We start from the raw sequence: 20,208 nt of genomic DNA on the forward strand, positions 1-20,208 counted from the left end.
CGTGAGTAGGTTAAACGTTGAGTTTTATAAGGGCACCACGGGGTGACCAGCCCCTCCCCACCCAGCCCCACCCAGCCTCACCCCTCCCACCCCCACCCAGTCCCTCCCTGCACGACGAACGGACGGACACAATAATCCCCTGTGGGCTGGTGGAGCAGTGGGTTTCAACCAGTACAAGTGGAACAGAAAGAGCGGCAGGGTGGCGTCGTGGTGACACTCGGCTCCCCCGAGAGAAGGGTTCCATTGTGCGGTTCTGTCCCTCTGGGCTCCCCGTCTCCTCCCTCCCGCCAGCTCCCTCGGCCTTGCCCAGAGACGTCCCAACGCTGAGATCTTGCGCGCGAGTTGTCGCCGCTGTGGATCGCACACAGACGAAGCGCCCCCTGCTGGAGGCACCGTGCAGCGTGCCTCTTGAGGCGTCCTCGCCCGTCTCGCACCGCCATTTGCTCGGCCACTCTCACTGCAGCGGTGCACGTGGCAGAGGCCGAGTCCTGCACCGGCCCGTTACGTCACAACACACATCTAAACACGCTCTGCATGACGTCACGTGTACGTTCGAACATGCACGTCGCACTGTGAATATCATCGGCATGACGTCACGTGTACGTTTGAACATGCACGACATCGCACTGAATATCATCGGCATGACGTCACGTGTGCGTTTGAACATATACGACGTCGCACTGTGAATATCATCGGCATGACGTCACGTATACGTTTGAACATGCACGACGTCGCACCGTGAATATCATCAGCATGACGTCGCGCACGTCCAGCGAAGACAACCCGCGTGACGTCACGCACCACAAGTGCAACACATTCTGTATGACGTCACGACATCAGTTTGAACACTTGGTGAGCTGGCTCGTCGGATGAGCGGTGACGTGCGGGGACGGTGGCCGCCCGTGCCGCGCCGCGTCGTTGTGAACGCGTTTTTAAAATCACGTGGCGAGGCGCGGGCAGTGAGGCGAGGATCTCCCGGTCCCTCCCTGGTGAACCCTGCGACAGCGGTGGGCAGTGTCCGTGTGTCACTGTGTGTGTCACTGTGTGTGTCAGTGTGTGTGTGTCACTGTGTGTGTCACTGTGTGTGTCACTGTGTGTGTCAGTGTGTCACTCTGTGTGTGTCAGTGTGTGTGTGTCACTGTGTGTGTCAGTGTGTGTGTCAGTGTGTCACTGTGTGTGTCACTCTGTGTGTGTCAGTGTGTGTGTGTCACTGTGTGTGTCACTGTGTGTGTCATTGCGTGTCAGTGTGTCACTGTGTGTGTCACTGTGTGTGTCACTGTGTGTGTCACTGTGTGTGTGTCAGTGTGTCACTGTGTGTGTCAGTGTGTCACTGTGTGTGTGTCACTGTGTGTGTCACTGTGTGTGTCACTGTGTGTGTGTCAGTGTGTCACTGTGTGTGTCACTGTGTGTGTAACTGTGTGTGTCACTGTGTCACTGTGTCACTGTGTGTGCCACAGTGTGTGTGTGTCAGTGTGTGTCAGTGTGACGATTATCTGAACCGGTCCCGGGCCTCCCCTAGGTCGACTGAGCCTCAAATGAGTACCTGGTGCGATGTGTAAACATCGCCACTAGGGAGACGAAGGCGGGCGTGGTGTTGGCCACCCACCCCCTCGTGTACCGTGCCGGCCTTCATAGGTGCTCGTTAACAGCACTTGCCACTAGTCTGCTAAGGCTATACGGGGGGTCTTTATCTTTGTCACAGTGTGTCACTGTGTGTGTCAGTGTGTCACTGTGTGTGTCAGTGTGTCACTGTGTCACTGTGTGTGTCACTGTGTGTGTCACTGTGTCACTGTGTGTGTCAGTGTGTCACTGTGTGTGTCAGTGTGTCACTGTGTGTGTCAGTGTGTCACTGTGTGTGTCAGTGTGTTTGCGGCGCTGTCGGTGTGTCAGTCTATGCGTGTGTCGATCTCAGTGTGTTTGACTTGTCAGAGTGTTTGTGTGTAACTCAGCGTGTCGCTGTCAGCGTGTCAGTCTGTGTGTGTGTCACTGTGTCACTGTGTGTGTCACTGTGTGTCAGTCTGTGTGTGTCACTGTGTGTCACTGTGTGTCACTGTGTCACTGTGTGTGTCACTGTGTGTCAGTATGTGTGTGTCACTGTGTGTCACTGTGTCACTGTGTGTGTCACTGTGTCACTGTGTGTGTCACTGTGTGTCACTGTGTGTGTCACTGTGTTTGTCACTGTGTCACTGTGTGTGTCACTGTGTGTCAGTCTGTGTGTGTCACTGTGTGTGTCACTGTGTGTCAGTCTGTGTGTGTCACTGTGTCACTGTGTGTGTCACTGTGTCAGTCTGTGTGTGTCACTGTGTGTGTCATTGTGTCACTGTGTGTGTCACTGTGTCACTGTGTGTGTCACTGTGTCGTTGGCTGTGTGCCACGACAATGTGTTGCTACATATCGCACGGTGTGCATGTTCCACTGAGTTTGCGTGTGTCTACTACCATCGTGTGTACGTGTCACTTTGTGCTCTGTGCCTAACCGTGGCTGTAACTCCTGGACTGTCATTGTAAATTCATCATCACGTGGTTGTGGTTTTAGTGCACCGATTATCTTGCGATCACATCATCAGTTTTGGGCATTGTGGTTGCACGTGCGGGTGTTGTGGTTGTGATTCTGATCATTGCGGTGCTCGTGTCTCTCAGGTGGTACAATAGTTGTTGGTTGTTGTTGTTGATATCCGCCTGCGGTGCTTGCTGATCGAGGCCATCGGCGGTGCACAGGAGGACGAAATCAAACTCTCGCCTCGCCTCGCCCCGGTGGGGCCACACGGCGAGGAGGCATTGGCTCTGGGTGGTCGGCACGAACTCCGTCTCGCTCACATCACAGGGGGGCACGGCAACACACGAGGCAGCAGCGCAGCGTGCAGTGGCCTAGACCGATATCACATTCGTGTGGGTGTGTCCAGCAGACATGCTGGAGCCGGGAGGGTCGTCATTTGTTTCTTCTGTCAGACGTTACAGACGTGGACACTGCAGCAAGAGAGAAAAACACGTCAGCGTGGAGGAGCGATGATGCAGATGGGAGCAGAGATGATGTTAAGAGAGATGGTAACGTGGACTAAACAGGGGGGCAGATGGGAGCAGGGATGATGTTAAGAGAGATGGTAACGTGGACTAAACGGGGGGACAGATGGGAGCAGGGATGAGAAGAGATCGTGCAGGGAGCCAGGGAGGGATGCAGGGAAGCGGGCTGGGGGGGAGAAGACCCGCCACGGCTCGCGCTCCTCCTCGTCCGCCTGCTGCTGCGATCGCGGCTCTTTAATGTTTAATGCGGCGGCAGTGATCGGTGATGCGGCGCGCAGAGACCCAGAGGCACACGCGCGCACACACGTGGGTCGTGGATGTGTGTGTGCGCGTTCTCGATTGGCCCGGTGCATGTGCCGTGTACAGTGTTTGTGAATAATCAGGCAAGGGGTCTGTTCATCCAGACTAATAATCAGAGCAATGTGCCTTCTGGACCATTTTGTGTAAACGTGCTGTACATTTATTGGTGGTAGCATTGCAAAGAAGGACTTGGATGTGAGTCTACGCTGAGAGTGTTATTGGCGTTTGTGTAAATTAGTGAAAGCTTGCACACGTCCTACTATACCAGTGTGTCGCGAATCAATACCAGTATACCAATCTGTCGCAAATCTAGATCCCGGTATACCGATGCTTTTAAAGGCAAATGTTCCCAACAGGGAGTCTGTGGCAGTCATCGAGGGAGTTGTAAAATGCCAATGGGTTTGTAGAAGTGAGCATTAGGGGTCCATAGCAAAGGGCAGTGCAGTCCTTTTGTTGAATAATCCCCCGCCCATCGAAGACGACACAAAAACAACACTATCCAATTGGAAGAGCCCTTATCAGGGAAGTTCAGAGGAGGCTGACATAATCAGTGTTTAGAACGCCTGGGCAAGGCATTTCACAGCTGCCTGTTGTCAACAGTGGCTGTCTAATGTATTGATCCCTACCACAGCAATCAAATCCCCCACTAGTTCAGGGCTGAAAGCGGTCGATGAGCACTTCCCCGTGCTCATTTGACCGGGAAATCATCTCGTGTTGTGTTCCCTAGGAATGCCTCTCGCTGGTGCCGCTGCGCTGCTGTAGGCGGTGAGATCTGTGAGCTGCCGTCCGTCGCGGTGCCGGGAGGAGCCGGAAGGAGCCATGAGCTCGCGATGGGCCCCGTGGGAGGGAGTGGTGCGCACGTGCCAGCGCATGGCGCGGACCAAGACCCTCGACGCCGACCTCATGGAGACGTCGCTCACGCGCTGCCTTTCCACGCTCGACCTCACGCTGCTCGGCCTCGGAGGCATGGTGGGCTCGGGCCTCTACGTGCTCACGGGCACCGTGGCCAAGTCGATGGCGGGCCCGGCGGTCATCATCTCGTTCCTGTTGGCCGGCCTGGCCTCCATGCTGGCGGCGCTGTGCTACGCGGAGTTCGGAGCGCGGGCGCCGCGGGCCGGTTCGGCGTACCTCTACACGTACATGACCATGGGCGAGGTGTGGGCCTTCATGATCGGCTGGAACGTCGTGCTTGAGTACATGATCGGCGGCGCCGCCGTGGCGCGCGCCTGGAGCGGCTACTTCGACGCCATCTTCGAGCACAAGATCCAGAACTTCACCCTCACCCACGTCGCCTCCTGGGACGTGCCGTTCCTCGCCCACTACCCCGACTTCCTCGCCTGCGGGATTTTGTTTATCGCGACAATTTTGGTTTCCTTTGGCACCAAAGTATCCTCTTGGATCAACCACCTGTTCGCCGTCATCAGCATGGGGGCCATCCTTTTCATCCTCGTGTTCGGCTTCACACTGGCCGATCCGCAGAACTACAGCAAAAAGGAGGGCGGCTTCGCTCCGTTCGGATTCTCGGGCATCATGACGGGGACGGCCACGTGCTTCTTTGCCTTTGTCGGCTTCGACGTGATCGCGTCATCGAGCGAGGAGGCTCGGGACCCATCTCGCTCCGTTCCGGTGGCCACGGCGCTGTCGCTGGTCCTCGCCACGCTGGCCTACACCCTGGTGGCCACGGTGCTCACGCTCATGGTGCCCTGGCACTCGCTGGTGCCCGAGTCGGCGCTGTCAGATGCCTTCTCCCGCCGGGGGCACCCGTGGGCCGGCTTCATTGTCTCCACCGGCTCCATATGCGGTGAGGCTGCTGGCAGCGCCCCTTCAGCACTGCATACCGAGCACGGCAAATCCTCAACCGCCAGAGCAGACGTTGGGATTGTAGCTAAGCCCGAGCAGCTGACCACTGTTGTTCCGTTGTTCATGGGGTAAAATGTCTTGACAGGCTTCAAATTACAGTGACAGGTCAACCCAGCGTATCATCCCTCTCGTGTTGATAAAATGAGTTTGTATTGGTGCAAAGTCATCAGTCATCCTACAGAGAACCTGGTCCCCATCATGAACGAGGTGGAATTTTAACCTTCGGTTCAGGGCTGCTAACAGAGATGAAACCTGCACCATTACCTGTTTAGGAGGAAGCATCTAACTTTACGTCGGCAGCTTGTAATGCTGTGGTGGGCTGTGTTGCTTCGCTTTAGATTCTCCCGGAGGGAATGAATGACTGGGCAGTCAGACGCGCAACAACACAGTACAGAAGAGAATGGTTTACCCTTTCTGGCAATAATGCGGGTGTTAAGATGTCCAAACACCAAATAGGCAGCCATTACCAGGCAGCCATTACCAAACAGCCATTACCAGGCAGCCATTACCAGGCAGCGTGCACACGGGGGAGGGAGAGAGCCCCGGGTGACAGGGGCAGCGAAGAAGGAGTGACCTCCCGTCCAGAGACGACCCATGGTGTCTTACTCGAGGCCTCCATTAGGTGCCATCCATTTAGTACGTACGCATGGAGCGGGGAGGTGGGGCGTTAACCCAAACGCGTTCGCTTGCGTATGGGGGGTCTACTGACAATGTACGTACGGATAGGAAACGGGGGGGGGGTGAAGCCTCGATAACAATTTGTCTACATCGGCCTTCAAATGAGCCACAGTTCAGTGTCTTCAGCTGTCAGACAACACGTCCTGCCGGGAGTGGTGGGACTGTGGGAGAGGCGTCACTCGTGTGCCACCGTGCCCCTGACTGCTGCTCTCACGCAGCTCAGCAACATCAGTGGCCAAGGCACGCAACTTAATTATTTAATGCAGCCGGCGGTGGACTGTCTGTTTGCTTAAACACGTTAATATTATTAATCCTTGATCGTTTCTGCGTGGATTAAATATCGGCCGTTCTTTAGGATTCGGGGTGGGGGGTGCGTCAAGCGAACGTACACAGGTGGGGCGGGGGGGTGTAAAAGGTACGCGTCCATACAGGGAGGGGGGGAGGGGTCAAATTTTGACATATTTTTGCGTACGTACTAAATGGATGGCCTCTTAATGCTCTAATCTCAAAGCAAACGAATGCAGCGCTTGCCCTTTAACACTGTTGTTGCCATTGCTACTCAGATCAACAATGGACTGTGTCGCTCATTTATTGGACAACTTGCAGCTGATTAAGGATAGCTAAAAAAAACTGACCTTCTCAACAAGGATTCAACAATGTCGTGATTGGAACTTGCCGACTAAAATAAGAAATTCAATCTTTAGCCAACCTTCCCGTGAGACCCCGGTGATGCCGCGTGTATATGTGTTAGCGGTGGTGGAGCAGTCAGCGCTGCACTGCGCTACTGCTGCGCTACGAACCCAGAGACCCGAGTTCGATTCCCGCTCACGGCCAACACCAGTGACGATTATCTGAACTGGTCCTGGGCCTCCCCTCGCCTCAAATGAGTACCTGATGAGGTGTGTAAACATCGCCACTCGGGAGACAAAGGCGGTCGGGCGTGGTGCTGGCCACCCACCTCCTCGTGTGCCGTGCAGACCTTCATAGGTGCTTGCTAACAGCACTTGCCCCAATAGTCTGTTACAGGCTATACGGGGGATCTTTGTCTTTATATATGCGATCGCGTCTGTTTGAACGTCCTAACGGGGCTGTGTTCCAGGATGCACGTGGACACGTGGTGTGTACAGTTACAAATCAGTTTGCATTCATAAAGCATCTATATGCAACCACATCTCGCATTTAATTATTCGGTGTGCCCGCTTGTTTAGAAGAATTTATGCAGGAATTTTCTGCAGGAAATGCCGTACACTTGCATTTTTGCATGTAAGCCATTTAACTGTGTCAGCTTGGTGGATTGGTTTCGAGTGCCCTCCTCCCTGCACTAAACGAAAGCTCCCTGCCTGGTCGGCTGGAAAATGTTCATTTGAAGCCTAATTTGCAGTTGTAATACAATGAATTTAACTTCATGTAGCATCATCATACAATCGTATCTCAAAACCCTTGCATTATATGCCGCATTTACATCACAAGGTGGGGGGCAAATGTACGTCCGTAGAACGTCTTTCGTGCCGTAAGTGGGGGGGAAGGACAGCAGGAAGAAGAAAGATACCTATCTCGTGAAGGACATTGGTTCCCAGTGTAAAATATACACTCTGCCCAACTCCCAGCTCTCTCCCCGGCCAGGAGTATCAACCCCGTGTCACCGTTTCATAGGAATGTGACATTTCTAGCACTTCCTTGGGGCCTCCAGCAGAGAAGGCCCGCCGCTCCCTTGCCCGTTTTAACAGGGCCGCTGTGACACCTTGACACCTCCGGTCGTTTGTTCAGTACGATACTCCATGGGCGTGAGGGCAACCTGTCCGCCTAACGTCCGTGATGGTCCGTGTCTCCCCCCCCCCCCCCCCCCCCCCCCCCCAGCGATGAACACCGTGCTGCTGAGCAGCCTCTTCTCGTTGCCGCGCATCATCTACGCGATGGCCGACGACGGGCTCTTCTTCTCCGTCTTCTCTCACCTGCACGCCGTCACCAAGGTTCCCGTCAACGCCATCGTGGTGTTCGGCACACTGACGGCCGTGCTGGCCACACTGTTCGACCTGGAGGCGCTCGTGCAGTTCCTGTCCATCGGCACGCTGCTGGCGTACACCTTTGTAGCGGCGAGCATCATCGTGCTGCGCTACCAGCCCGACCGCACCTTGCAGGTGTGTGCCGCCAGCGCCCGGCGCACGCCATGGGGGGCGGGGGCGGGGGAGCGGTGCTACCCCATGCACAAGCGATATCCTATTTCACTCTTGTTCTGCGCTATTATTCGGTACTTAGCGCCTGTGCGTCATTGGGAAAATGAGAGAGAAGTTATTGGGGCAGTTGGAGGGAATAATGGAAATGAGGTACAGCTGGGGCACAAGATAATTATTCCCAGATCAATTTCAAAATCACCCCACCGTCTTCAGGTGGTCTCACCCTCGTGTCTACGTCTTCATCTCACTTCACTCCCCTCTGCATGCTCTCTGTCTGTTACAGAGAACCACTTCCGTCTCCCAATCCCCTCCGTCGTACTCCGCTCAGAGGTTGCGCCTTTGCCCCCTGGTCTTTTGCACTGTCAATCCCATATCCTTGTTCAAGTCCAGGCTTCCTCTTCATGCTACATTTACACGTCTCAATTCTTTATTCCAAGGCACTGGATAAGAGCTGTGAGTAAGCAGCTGTGCAATGTGATGAAGACAGCTACTCACAGGCATAGGAGAGTGATGAGAGGTTGTGAGTTCAAATCCTTGTCAGAGGTCAATTCGACCCATCATCACCGCAGAGCCAGTGAACTGAGCACCGCTGTATGGGAAGTCAACGGTGGATGAGCTGCCCTGGGATAGAGAGCAGAGCAGGCAGTGACCGCACCCCACCTTGCCGCACCCGCAGAGCGAGTTCCTGGACATCTCGCCGGACAAGGAAGGCGAGCGGCGCGACACGGCCGGCTACGAGTCGTTCTCGGACAAGCTGCGTCTCGTGGGGAAGCAGCGGGGAGAAACAGACGCGCGGCAGGCCGGCTGCCTCAAGGCCAGGTACTCCGACGCCGCCGAACGACCACACTGCCCGCAACTGCACCTCCGCTGCATTGTTCTTTGTCATGGATTTTTGGGTTTAGCCACGTAATGATCTGGCAAGATTTGGTCGTAAGACCCTCTACCACCCAACACAGCCGAACAAATTGTCACGTGTAGAAGAAGCATTTATCACACCAATCGTAACTTCAGCTCACCAGTAAGTTGAAGAACGATTCTCACAACCAAATTTATCCATCAGATACGACGTTTTGTCGAACGACGCCGAGCATCTTCAGAACTAGATCGAGGGAGTCGGAATAAAATCTAGGAAGTCTAAATGATTCTAAATAGTTATTTAGGAATGTGTAAAATCCACCACTGGCTCAGGGCTATAAGCGGGAGATGACCACTGCCTCTCGATGCTCGCTCCAGCTGGAAATGACATTGGCTTTGACTGCGGTGATGCTGTAGTGACGGATGTATTCGCTGGCGCTAGGTTTGAGTGTCTTCTGCGGGTGCTGGCGCCGTGCGGCCCGGGCGAGGCGGTGGTGGTGTGCGTGGTGGCGCTGCTCGTGTGCGCCACCTCGCTCGCCTCCATGCTCGTGTTTGGCTCCTCGCACCTGCACCTGCCGACGTGGGCCTTCGCGCTCTTCCTCTCCATCTTCGGCCTGGGCTTCCTCGTCAGCGTGATGCTCATTGCCGCTCACGAGCAGAATCGCGGTCCCACTACCTTCTTGGTGGGTGCCTATCATGCGTGATTTCACGGCAGCAGAGCTCTCACTCCACTCGTGAACAAGCATGTTGTATATTCAGAGCGCTACGTCACAGGCACACGCCATCAACTGTCTTGTGGAGAACGACTCAGGCCCAGAGTCTTCCCCGCGTGATCTTATTGAGGCTCAACACCGTGTGGGACTGCAGGTTCCGTGTGTGCCATTCTTGCCGGCCCTGAGCATGCTCATCAACATCACCCTGATGCTGAAGCTCAACTACATGACGTGGGTGCGCTTCATGGTGTGGATCGTTGTCGGTGAGTTCCAGTGCCAGCCACCAGTGACGTTTGACATTTGAAATCTTGTGCCTTCGTGATGGCCTTGTGCTATAAGAATGGCGCGAATACCCAATGAACTAAAATATTTAATTATTATTAAATGCTTCATTTATTCCAGGCGATTATTGTCAGAATGTATTTATTGTTTGAATAATAATCAATTACCCTTATTCAAAGTTTATGCAAATGTTTCAATTAACTTAACAACTGGAAAAATGTTTAAAGCACAAACCAGAGAGCAAGTACAGCCAAGGTAGGACACTTGAGAATCTAAGCACAGGGGAATTCAGATGAGACGATACAAATGAGACCACAGAAATGAAACTCACAGTACAAGAGTGACAGACTGTACAAACGAGATCCAACAGACAGCATGAATGAGAGAGCCACATGACCCCCTTGTGTGTCGTGCCGACCTTCGTGGCTGCATGCTAACAGCATTTCCCCCTACATGTGGAATCTTCGTGTGTGTGTGTTCAGGTATGTTCATCTACCTGTCGTACGGGATGTGGCACAGCAAGGAGCGGCTGCGGGAGCCGGCTCCGCGCACGGTGACCGCGCGCTACGTCGTCATCCCCAGTGGCCGTCTCTCCGAGAGCCTGCAGCCCGTGCAGCCCCCGGGGGACAGACCCTGCAGCCTCAGCGACAGCGACAGCGACGCCGAGTTGGACGGCGTCTCCAACCGCCAGAGATAGGTGCCTGCAGGCCTCGGGGGCCAGGGCCTCCTGTAGGCCTCAGGGTCTGACTGGGACTCGGGGTCTCACTGGTCCTCGGGGACTTACTGGGACTCAGGGTCTCACTGGGACTCGAGGTCTAACTGGGCCTCGAGGTCTCACTGGGCCTCAGGGTCTCACTGGGACTCAGGGTCTCCCTGGGCCTCAGGGTCTCACTGGGACTCATTGTCTCACTGGGCCTCGGGGTCTTCCTGGGCCTCGGGGGGCCTCAAGATCTGGCTGGGCTCCACGCGAAGTGAAGTTGCCCCTGCTAAGGGCGCAGGGCTGCTTTGTGGAGAACGCTCGCTCGTTGCAGGCGACGTCTGGCTGCACTGAGCACGTGGACGCGTTCAGCGTTTGTCGGAATCCTTAACGAGAGGCGGGCGCCACACAGCATCGAAAGACACCCTCCGCAGTTAATTTAAAGGAAGACGCAATGCAAAAACCCCACATTGGTTGACATTTTATGATGTGAACAAAACATCCATTTATGGCAATGTCCAGTTTAAACGGAGTGAAGGGGTGGGGGGCATGGCTTGGGAAGGCCTTCATCTAGTAGTGAACAGCTACCGGATGACGATGGCGGGATAGTGCTACCTTTTCAGGTTTTAAATTCCCCTCCGTGCTGGGCCTCATAGGCTGGAGCTGCTCCCACCGCACAGCCCCGTGGCATGCCTGGGCTGGTGGCGCTCTCCTCTCCTCGTGTGTAACGATGACCACCCTAGAGGGCGCTGTGGCCCTCTGTCTGACGGTCACATGGCCCTGACTCGCAATTAAGCTCTCTTAAAATTGGAAGCTCCAGACGCCCTTAACGCCCATTAAGGCAGCCGAGGTTTGCACCTGCAAGGTAAAATATTTCCGTTTTGTTTTGCGTCTTTCTTTAAACGTGTAATGTGCAATCCCATGTTGAACTAAGTGCAGAGCAGTTTGGGTTCTCGTTCACCGTTGTTTGCGCCAAAGTCACTCAAGCTCAGAGGTATTCCAATGTTTAATTGAAAATTGTAAAATTGTTCCTTGGTGTACACAGAACACATATAACTTCTACTTCGCACAGTTGCCATGACAATTGCAAACCATTTTACTTTAAAATATATATTTATTTAAAGCCTTGTCAATCAAAGGTCAAAAGATTTGATGTTTTAAAATGAATGCGTTGGCTGTCGTTGCATGAGAATGGCTATTCCCTGAGACCAGCCAACCAAAACATCAACAGCCTTACCCCGCAAAGAGAAAATACTTCGTCTTGTTTATTATTATTTAGTCAACCTCTGTGGTCCTGAGTAGAGAAGCATTCATCTAATTTAACTGCTCAGTCCTTGTATACCTTGAACATTCCGCTCTCTAGGCTCTCTTACCATTCCTGCTGTGCGTGCTGGGCGTATACAAAGACAAAGCTCCCCTGTGTATCCCCTAACAGACCTGAGGAGCAAGTGCTGTTAGTGAGTAGCAGCACCGATGAAGACCAGCACAGCACACGCGGGGAGGGAGTGGGTGGCCAGCACCACGCCCAGAGACGCCTTCATCTCTCCAGTGGCGATGTTTACACACCGCACCAGATACTCACGCGAGCCCCAGGACCGGTTCGGATAATCGTCACCAGTGTTGGTGGCCCTGAGCAGGCATGGAACTGGGTTCACCACCGCTCGGACGTACACACACACACACACAGCCAGGTCCAGTTGTTGAGCTTAGCCACAGGTCTTACTGCACATTCGCCTTGGCCACTGCCTACAACCCATGAGTCGTGAGTTGTAGCCCTGGCCACCCTCTGCCCACAGGTGGTTGGATTGCTAAGCACAGTATGTGTGCATGTACAGCCCTTTTGTCATTCCACTGCTGGATGAGGACCTCCCACCGCCAAGTGGGTTGTGAGGATCATTTGACCATACTTCACCATATTTGTCAGCGCGTATTTGTGACGGACGGGGACCGTAGACGTGTGAGTATAGAAGTACAATACAGTAAAATATAACAAGTGATTTTCTGCACTGACCTCTGCTGGTCACATAACTAAGTCAATAAAAAACCTGTCACTACAACGTTGGAACCCATCCAAGAAGTAACCAGGCTCAACCAAGCTTAGCTTCTGAGATCTGATGAGATATTTGGCAATTGAAAAACTACACTTGCATAACACATTCCAGTGAACACACATTTTTCTCAAAGCGATTGTGTTGGTGTTAGCTTAGTTACATCAGTGCAGGTTTCAGGTTCACAAGCCCGTGGCAACTTCTAAACCGCAGCACGCTCGGAGGAGCAGCAGCTGGGAATGCAGAGCCCCCAGTGCCACCCTCAGTGACGGGGAAACACGGAGACCGTGGAGAGAACTTCGACTCTTCCTCCTGGCTGTGGCCAGAGGTCACTGCATTTCGCTGGACACTGGAGGTGACTGCGCACAGCTTGTTGTGTTTAGTTTGTCGTCCTTCCCCCCGCACCTCCAATCAGCACGGTTGGCTACGTACGGTGCGAAAGACGTCCGACATATACGTACATTCATCGAACTTAATCATTCGCTTTCTCGCAAACCGTGAGCCGACTGTGACATGTTGTGCCATCACGGTACGGACACGTCACTCAGCGTCCGTTGAGTTGTAAGGTGTTGGGGTTGCACCGACAAAGCGCGTTGTGGGAGGCGCTACTTTGTTGTGTAGGTTCCATTCACTTTTTGCACAGCGCCGCGCCCGCTCGGGATGCATCGGCCCTTCTCGGCACAATTCCATAAGTAGCCGTGCGCATTATATCTTTTGATACTATTGACGCACTGCACGTTCTGGTGTGTGACCAGTATGTTACAGCTGCTATCCAGGTAAAAATGCCCTTCATGATGCTCGGTTTTTTTAGCGGAATGCAATCCCATTTCCTCTTTGGGATTACGTACAGCAGTCATCGCATCCTCCTGGCAGACTCGTGTCTCTTTGCAGACCAGGTGTCAAGCCCCCTTGTGCCGCACAAAGATACCTGCTACTGGGGGTGCCCTTTCAAATGTGTTCAGATGCGATGCGAAGCACTCATGAGATGGACCGGTATGCAGGAGGGCGCGATATCATTATTACTTACTGCGCGTTGTGACTTTTATTTGTCGTAAGTTCTAGTTTTGTTGTTTTGCACGTACAGGTTACGAGATATAAGAGTATCTCAGCAGGAGTAGCTTGTGTTTAGTGGGAAATTGTGCAATGTTCTGTTTCCTCGTTTGTACATCATTATTATGCAGTCCACCACACTCAAACCTTTTATTTTCCCCCGGGCGTATTTAAGATGAGAAGCTCTCATGTCGATGGAAATCCATATAACTTGGTGGCAATGCATGCAGGCCGAGGCAAACTACTATAAAACACCTGTTGATTGGGACAGCAGAGCTGCTGACCATGGCACGAAGCCTCAGTACCACACAAACCCAGTAGAGGGTAGACACGCAGCATTGACACCACGACTCGCGCGATGGCGAATGCAACTGCATTGTTGAACACACCACAGAGTAGCAGCAGCAGCAGCAGCCCTTACTACAAACATCTCTGTGAATAATCACAGCAGTGAGATTGTAGTGTTAACGTGTGCTGATGATCCTTACCCAGTGTAAAGTAGTATAAAATAACCTGCCTTGAAACGTTATAAAGGCCACGTTTTCAGCAATGTGACAGGCTTGGTTTAGCCACGCCCTGCACACACAGGCCCCACGCTGGGCTTCCATGGCTTCGCGGTTGTCCCGCGATGCTGCGTGACATGAACCCTGCAGATCGATTATTAAAAACGCATTCCCGTGACTCGCTGCAATCGCTAAACCGCGTTGCTGTTGCCCTGCACAAGCACCCACTGTGATTGGCTTCATTTGTATTGACGCGTTCACAGGTTGCATTCCTACTTGTTCTCAAATGTACAGAATTCCATATTTGCAGCGGGAACGTGGATTGTGTCGGACAACGCTCCCCTCCGTGGGCGGTGCACCCACCACGGGCCTTAACGTGACCGAGAGATCCATCGGGATGCGATGGCTTATTGCGCCACGCGAGGCCGTGCCTGGTTGACGGCTGTGTAAGCCACGTGCTCTTCAAGTCCGCAACCACATTGCGACCAAAACCTCTCCCGTGATCGAACCGCAACCAAAGGCCCACGGAGGCGTGCGTCGCGTGCCGCACTGTGCTGATGACACGTGTGGGAGTAGCTTCATTGTGTCCAGTGACGTCTGTGCTTGGTGTTGACAGTGGAGAGTAGACGTTGTGTTTCACCCTCACTTCGGAATCCGCCTGCCCCAGTGACCGTGCCCCTCGCACCTCCTTCACGATGAGCGAACGTGGCATCTGGTGATGAGTTACTAACGTGGACCGCCTGTCGCGGGACGTGCCTGTTGACTGATGTGAACCGTGGCGGTGTGGACAGCGACGACTGGATGACGGGGACTGTGACGCCGAGGCGTGAATTGTGCGCTGCGGGGGAACGAGTGTGAAGAGTGCGCGCGTTGTGAGGCTACTGGTGGTGGTTGTGTCGGTCGACACGATGCCGACCGAGCTGGAGGAGGAAGGCTCTGCCACTGTCTGCGTCTGGATCAGTGGCGGATCGAAGGGGGGGAGGAGGCGATTGGGGTGATAGCCCCCCCCCACCCCAAAATCTAAAAAGAAATTGGTATTGCAGGTACACTGATATATTCCATAGAAATTACGTTCAATGGTTTGTGTTGTTATTATCATTGACGTGTGGCCATATTTTAAAAGCTTGACATTTCGGAACCGCGCCCCTACCATGGGAAGTTGCTCACTCCGCCTCTGGTCTACACGTGGCTGGTGAGTGCAGTGGGCCGGGAGAGTGACTGGTGCTTACTTTTATGTTATTTAATGGTTGTCGGTGGTGTTGTGTTACATTAACTTATTTCAAAGTGATTTGAAATCTTGTATATTTTTTTAAAAACTGGAGTAATTTACATTTTACAAAGGTTATGAATTATTATTGTCCTTGTAAAGTATGTAATAAATGTGTACCGAAGCATCTCTGATTCTTCCTGCTACTACTCACACTCTTTTTGAAATGTGATTCACTTGTGAATGTTTGCACGTGTGTGTGTGTGAGTATAAAGTCACACGTGCCATGACCTGTCCAGTCGGACACCAGCACGCAGCACTGAGACACCACGGTTCGGATAGCAGCTCTGCCGGGAAGGGTACAAGGCGACATTTCAACTAAACCTTTTTTTGTATTTTACCATGTACGGCCCACTGAGCTATGTAGCTCTTTTTCAGAAGCAACCTGGCCACATGATAGCCCAACGAAGTGGCTTATCGTGTGGAAATGTATAGCAGCCAAATACTCTAAATGCGTGATGTTGATTCTAAATGTGGAGGGAAACACCGGGAGACCCAGAAAACAAAAAACCTTTGGTCAATGTGACTGGTTTCCTCTCGGGCAGTTTCCTAACAGCAATACGACTTTAAACTATAGATTAGTTCATATTGGGGCATCTTCACAAATAGTTATGATGCCCCACTCACCCTCTGTCACAGACGTAATGAGATACGGACTGAGCTACTACATTCACCCATTCAGCTTTCGTTGGAACGCGTCAATAACAAACCCAGCTCGTGAAGAGAGAACCCCAATAAGAGCGGCCTCTTTAAGTGGCTGTCATTAAATCTGCCCCGTAATGTGTGGGGCTACCTCTGTCACAATGGCTTCTAAATGATGGTTTGCAGTGATAAGCCTGTTTAGCAGTGCCTTTTAAAGGGCCGTGTGTTTGTGCTGTTTGGTTAGGCCTTGTCTGATGGCCTTCTTTGTGTCAATGTCCTCTTCCTCGTTCCCTGCAGGCTTGGGCTTGCCAACAGTGGACACAAGCACTCCCTGTGCCACGGAGCCGCATGGACATCCACTCGCACATGAATACAAACACAAAGCCACATGCATAGAGCAGCTACTCAGTGTACTCAGTGTACACACGGTTGGCTATGTACGGTGCTAAAGATATTCAACGTACATGGTGTGAACATTTGCATGTGTGGTTACTTTAGAATTTGTTGAAACCTCTACCTAAATGAATGACACTGGGTCACATCTAGTTTTGTTTTCTATTGTTAATACCATCATTTAACATAACTAGTATAACTTAACGTGTATAAATTAACATTCACTGTTAACTGTTACACTGAACCGATGTTAGTAATTATCACAGCTGTCTACGAAATGGCAAGCTGGGTAAGTCATCCAATGAAGGGAGCCTTCCCGATGTCCAGGAGAGATGCCGCTGTGCCGGCTTGCTGTTGTGATAGAGAGGTGCCACCTGTCTGGGATTGACCTGGCAGTAGTGGTCGCTCGGTGGTAGGAATGTATTTGTACTGAGATCTGTTAGCACTGTCTTGGAACTGAATTGCAATACGCTGCACAGTTTTTAAAGAGCTGGGCTGACTGAGAAGTATGTCCGGGCTTGGAGTGTGGCAAGAGCCCATTCAGGCAAAATGTATCTTTGTCGAGGTTTAACTGGGTCAGACAAGTACAGACTAACAAGAGTACAGAGTTCAAACAAAATATGACATATACCTCAGTTATGGAAAATATGACAGCTGCACAAATATTGGCGCTGGCAACATTTTAAAAAGAGGTACAGCTTAGCATCAAGGAGGGAGTCACAGAGATGAGTCTGAGAGGTTTGGCCAGAAAGGCCGCGGGGTTTGTCCAGGGCCTACCCCAGAGGACTTTGAGCCATGGCCTGTTCTGAATTTATTCTTAAAATAACGAGAGTATTAATGTTTGATTCTGCGATTTTAGTTTTGCTTTTAGTGAAGAGGCGATACAATCTAATGAGAGAGTTGTGTGTGTGTCGGGGGGGGGGGATAAGATTTGAGTCTTAGTTACGTAACAAAGTAAAGTTGTGTTATTGACAACGAACTATACCGTCCGGGTTGGTGCACACAACGACAATGAGCGGCATTCTGCAGCCTCTGCTCACATTCTTGAGCTCTGTTGTCCCAGAGCTCCCATCTGTCCGGGTATGACACTGACAGTCCAGGAATTGGCAGCTGTGTTCGGGTATTGTGTTGAAGTTTATCACAGTTGACCTCAGTTTTGAAAGGCCTAGGCTGACTTGAGAACTCGGTCTCTATATGAATGTACAGTATGTTGAACGTCTTTCGCACCGTACGTAGCCAACCATTCGGAGATTTGGGTTTGGTCTGTAGAAAAGGTAGCCAGCCAAGCCTTCCCATACCTCTCATCGCCTCTCCCCCTCAAACCACAGCTGAACCACCTCATAAAGCTCCATTAGAAGAGGAGTGAACAGAAACAATGATGCGTTGAAAATATGATGAGGCGTGTGGTCGAGAAAGAGAGAAAGAAAATCGCTCTCAGTGGAGAAGATGGAACGCCTCATTTGAAGCAAAGGGTTCAAAACTCTGCGGCATCCACAGGGCGACCTCCCTCCAGATGTTACGCAGTGGAAGTCTCAAGCTGCTGGAGTTTCTAAAACATTCGACCAACAGCTTCGCCCAGCTGGCCTGTCCAACATCCCCCAGCAGCAGCAGCCTCGTGAACCAAGTGGCTGCGTGGCTGGTTGTGTTTGTGTGTTTGGTTTTGGATGCGCTCGCTCGGCCCTCTGGCGACGCTCGCTTGCCGAGTGTCGCTGACTGGGTGCCCACGTGACCGCACGCACACCTTGTGGGCAGGTAAACAGACCGCATTGCAGCCTTAGGAAGCAATTAAACAACAGATTATACACTCTGCTACCATTCTAAGCAAGCAATATTTGATATCCCATTTGACATGTTTTTTTTTTTATCGGGGCGATCTCCTCTGTGCCCTCAAGACCCCCGATAATCGAGATCGCCTGGGCATTCCTTGCCAGGGTCAACTCAGCCCAGCATCCCTTCTGCGGTCGGTGACATCAGCGACGCCATCCGAGGCTTCGTCGCCGAGTGGGAAATCGCCAGAGGTTGTTCCACGGATAGACTGGTTCCTGCCAGGGTAACATGGAATTTCCACCGCTGACTCAGGCCCATTAATGAAGGCGGGCACCAGCAAGCCCTCTGTTGAGCTTGACCCTTTTCGACAACCACCAGTTGCCACGTGTCTGGAGTGGCTTCAGTCATGATCCATGTCAACATTTGCTCTGCCATCATTTGTAGATGTTGCATGGGAAGTGTCGTGACTCCACGGCCCGTCTTCATACCCCAAGAGCTGGGTCACGGCACGCGCATGTAGCGGTGTGTTTGGCTGACAGCCGACTTCCGTGTGTGACTCATACAGGCGCTGTGGCCGTGGTGTTTTCACCGCATGAGGACGATGCGACGTGCATAGATTTTGCCGAGCAGCGTGCCCGGGTTGTGCCAGATGGTCTCGGTATCGGGTTCTTCGTGACTTGGGCTCACGCGGATTGGGTTGTAAGACCCCAATGTGAATCGCGTAGCGTTTGAACTTCTCTGCAAAAAAAGCTAGAGGAACCCGAGATTGCGTCACCGTCTCCTGTGAGGCCGCTGGGATTTACTTTGGCACGGTAGCAGCGTCGGGCACAACCTCGTGCACAAATGCCAGGCACCGCCCATCAATCAGCGCATTAATTCAGATGATGCACTCCGTGGTCCCACCGCACAACACAAACCCTACTCCCGCACAGCTACTCGGCAGTCGCGAGGTGCTGACGCTGCGGCGCTCCGGGCTCTCGTGGCGGTAGCGCATTCGCCGCTTGCTGTAGATGTTCACGGTTCGAGTCCAGCGGCCGACCCGGTTAATACTGCGGTGGGTGCAATCATTGTAATAATACTACGTGGCTGTTCGCTGCACAGTGGACGTTAAATACCCCCTGAGGAGGCCATTTTGTGCTGGCGTCGTATTGCGTAACCTTTCAAAGTTGCCACGTTAAAAAATTTCCTGCAAATGACTCAATTGAAACTATACATAGCAATCACCACCCACGACTGACAGATTGATGCCCCAGGTCACGCTTGCAAATGATACTCGCCCTGGTCTCTTGAGTTCTCAACTGGTGAAACAATAAACTCAACACGCTATCTGCACCCCCATGACTCCCATCACCCACCTACACCTATACCCGCCATTCGCCACTAAGTGACAGTGACGTCACCACGGCCCCTGTGCCAGGCCAGGTGCACTTTGAGGCCACGTGAAGTGTCGAAGGTTCGCTGCTGGCAGTTGGTCTCGGGACAAACCCAGCAGGTGCCATTGGCTGGTTGATTGAGATGACCGGTAGATGCACACCAGCTGTACCCCCTACTGTGCCAGGCTAGGTGCATGAAGTCACGGGACAGACCCAGCAGGTGCCATAGGTCGGCTGACTGAGATGACCGGTAGATGTACCACCAGCTGTACCCCTACCGTGCCAGGCTAGGTGCATGAGGTCACGGGACAGACCCAGCAGGTGCCATGGGTCGGCTGACTGAGATGACCCGTAGATGCACCACCACCTGTACCCCCTACCGTGCCAGGCTAGGTGCATGAGGTCACGGGACAGACCCAGCAGGTGCCATGGGTCGGCTGACTGAGATGACCGGTAAATGCACCACCAGCTGTACCCCTACCGTGCCAGGCTAGGTGCATGAGGTCACCGGACAGACCCAGCAGGTGCCATGGGTCGTCTGACTGAGATGACCGGTAGATGCACCACCAGCTGTACCCCGACCGTG

At 52.8% G+C, this 20,208-nt stretch overlaps 1 protein-coding gene across 2 annotated transcripts; it reads left to right on the forward strand.

Annotated features, from left to right (window-relative positions):
* The first annotated feature begins 862 nt into the window (after nt 1-862).
* On the forward strand, nt 863-15,574 carry SLC7A4 (solute carrier family 7 member 4). 2 transcript variants are annotated; one of them, XM_078862377.1, is made up of 7 exons: nt 863-1,007; nt 4,048-5,121; nt 7,716-7,996; nt 8,709-8,851; nt 9,330-9,570; nt 9,755-9,863; nt 10,365-15,574. In XM_078862377.1, exons 2-7 carry the CDS (start codon nt 4,140-4,142, stop codon nt 10,577-10,579), a joined length of 1,971 nt encoding a protein of 656 aa, XP_078718503.1. In that variant the 5' UTR covers nt 863-1,007; nt 4,048-4,139; the 3' UTR covers nt 10,580-15,574. The 2 variants fall into 2 exon arrangements, with proteins under 2 accessions (XP_078718503.1, XP_078718504.1); XM_078862378.1 differs by having other exon boundaries at nt 863-989.
* Nucleotides 15,575-20,208: the final 4,634 nt, after the last annotated feature.

The sequence above is a fragment of the Lampetra fluviatilis genome, chromosome 13 (genome assembly GCF_964198595.1).
Source record: "Lampetra fluviatilis chromosome 13, kcLamFluv1.1, whole genome shotgun sequence".
In the NCBI taxonomy this organism is placed as follows: Eukaryota; Metazoa; Chordata; class Hyperoartia; order Petromyzontiformes; family Petromyzontidae; genus Lampetra; species Lampetra fluviatilis.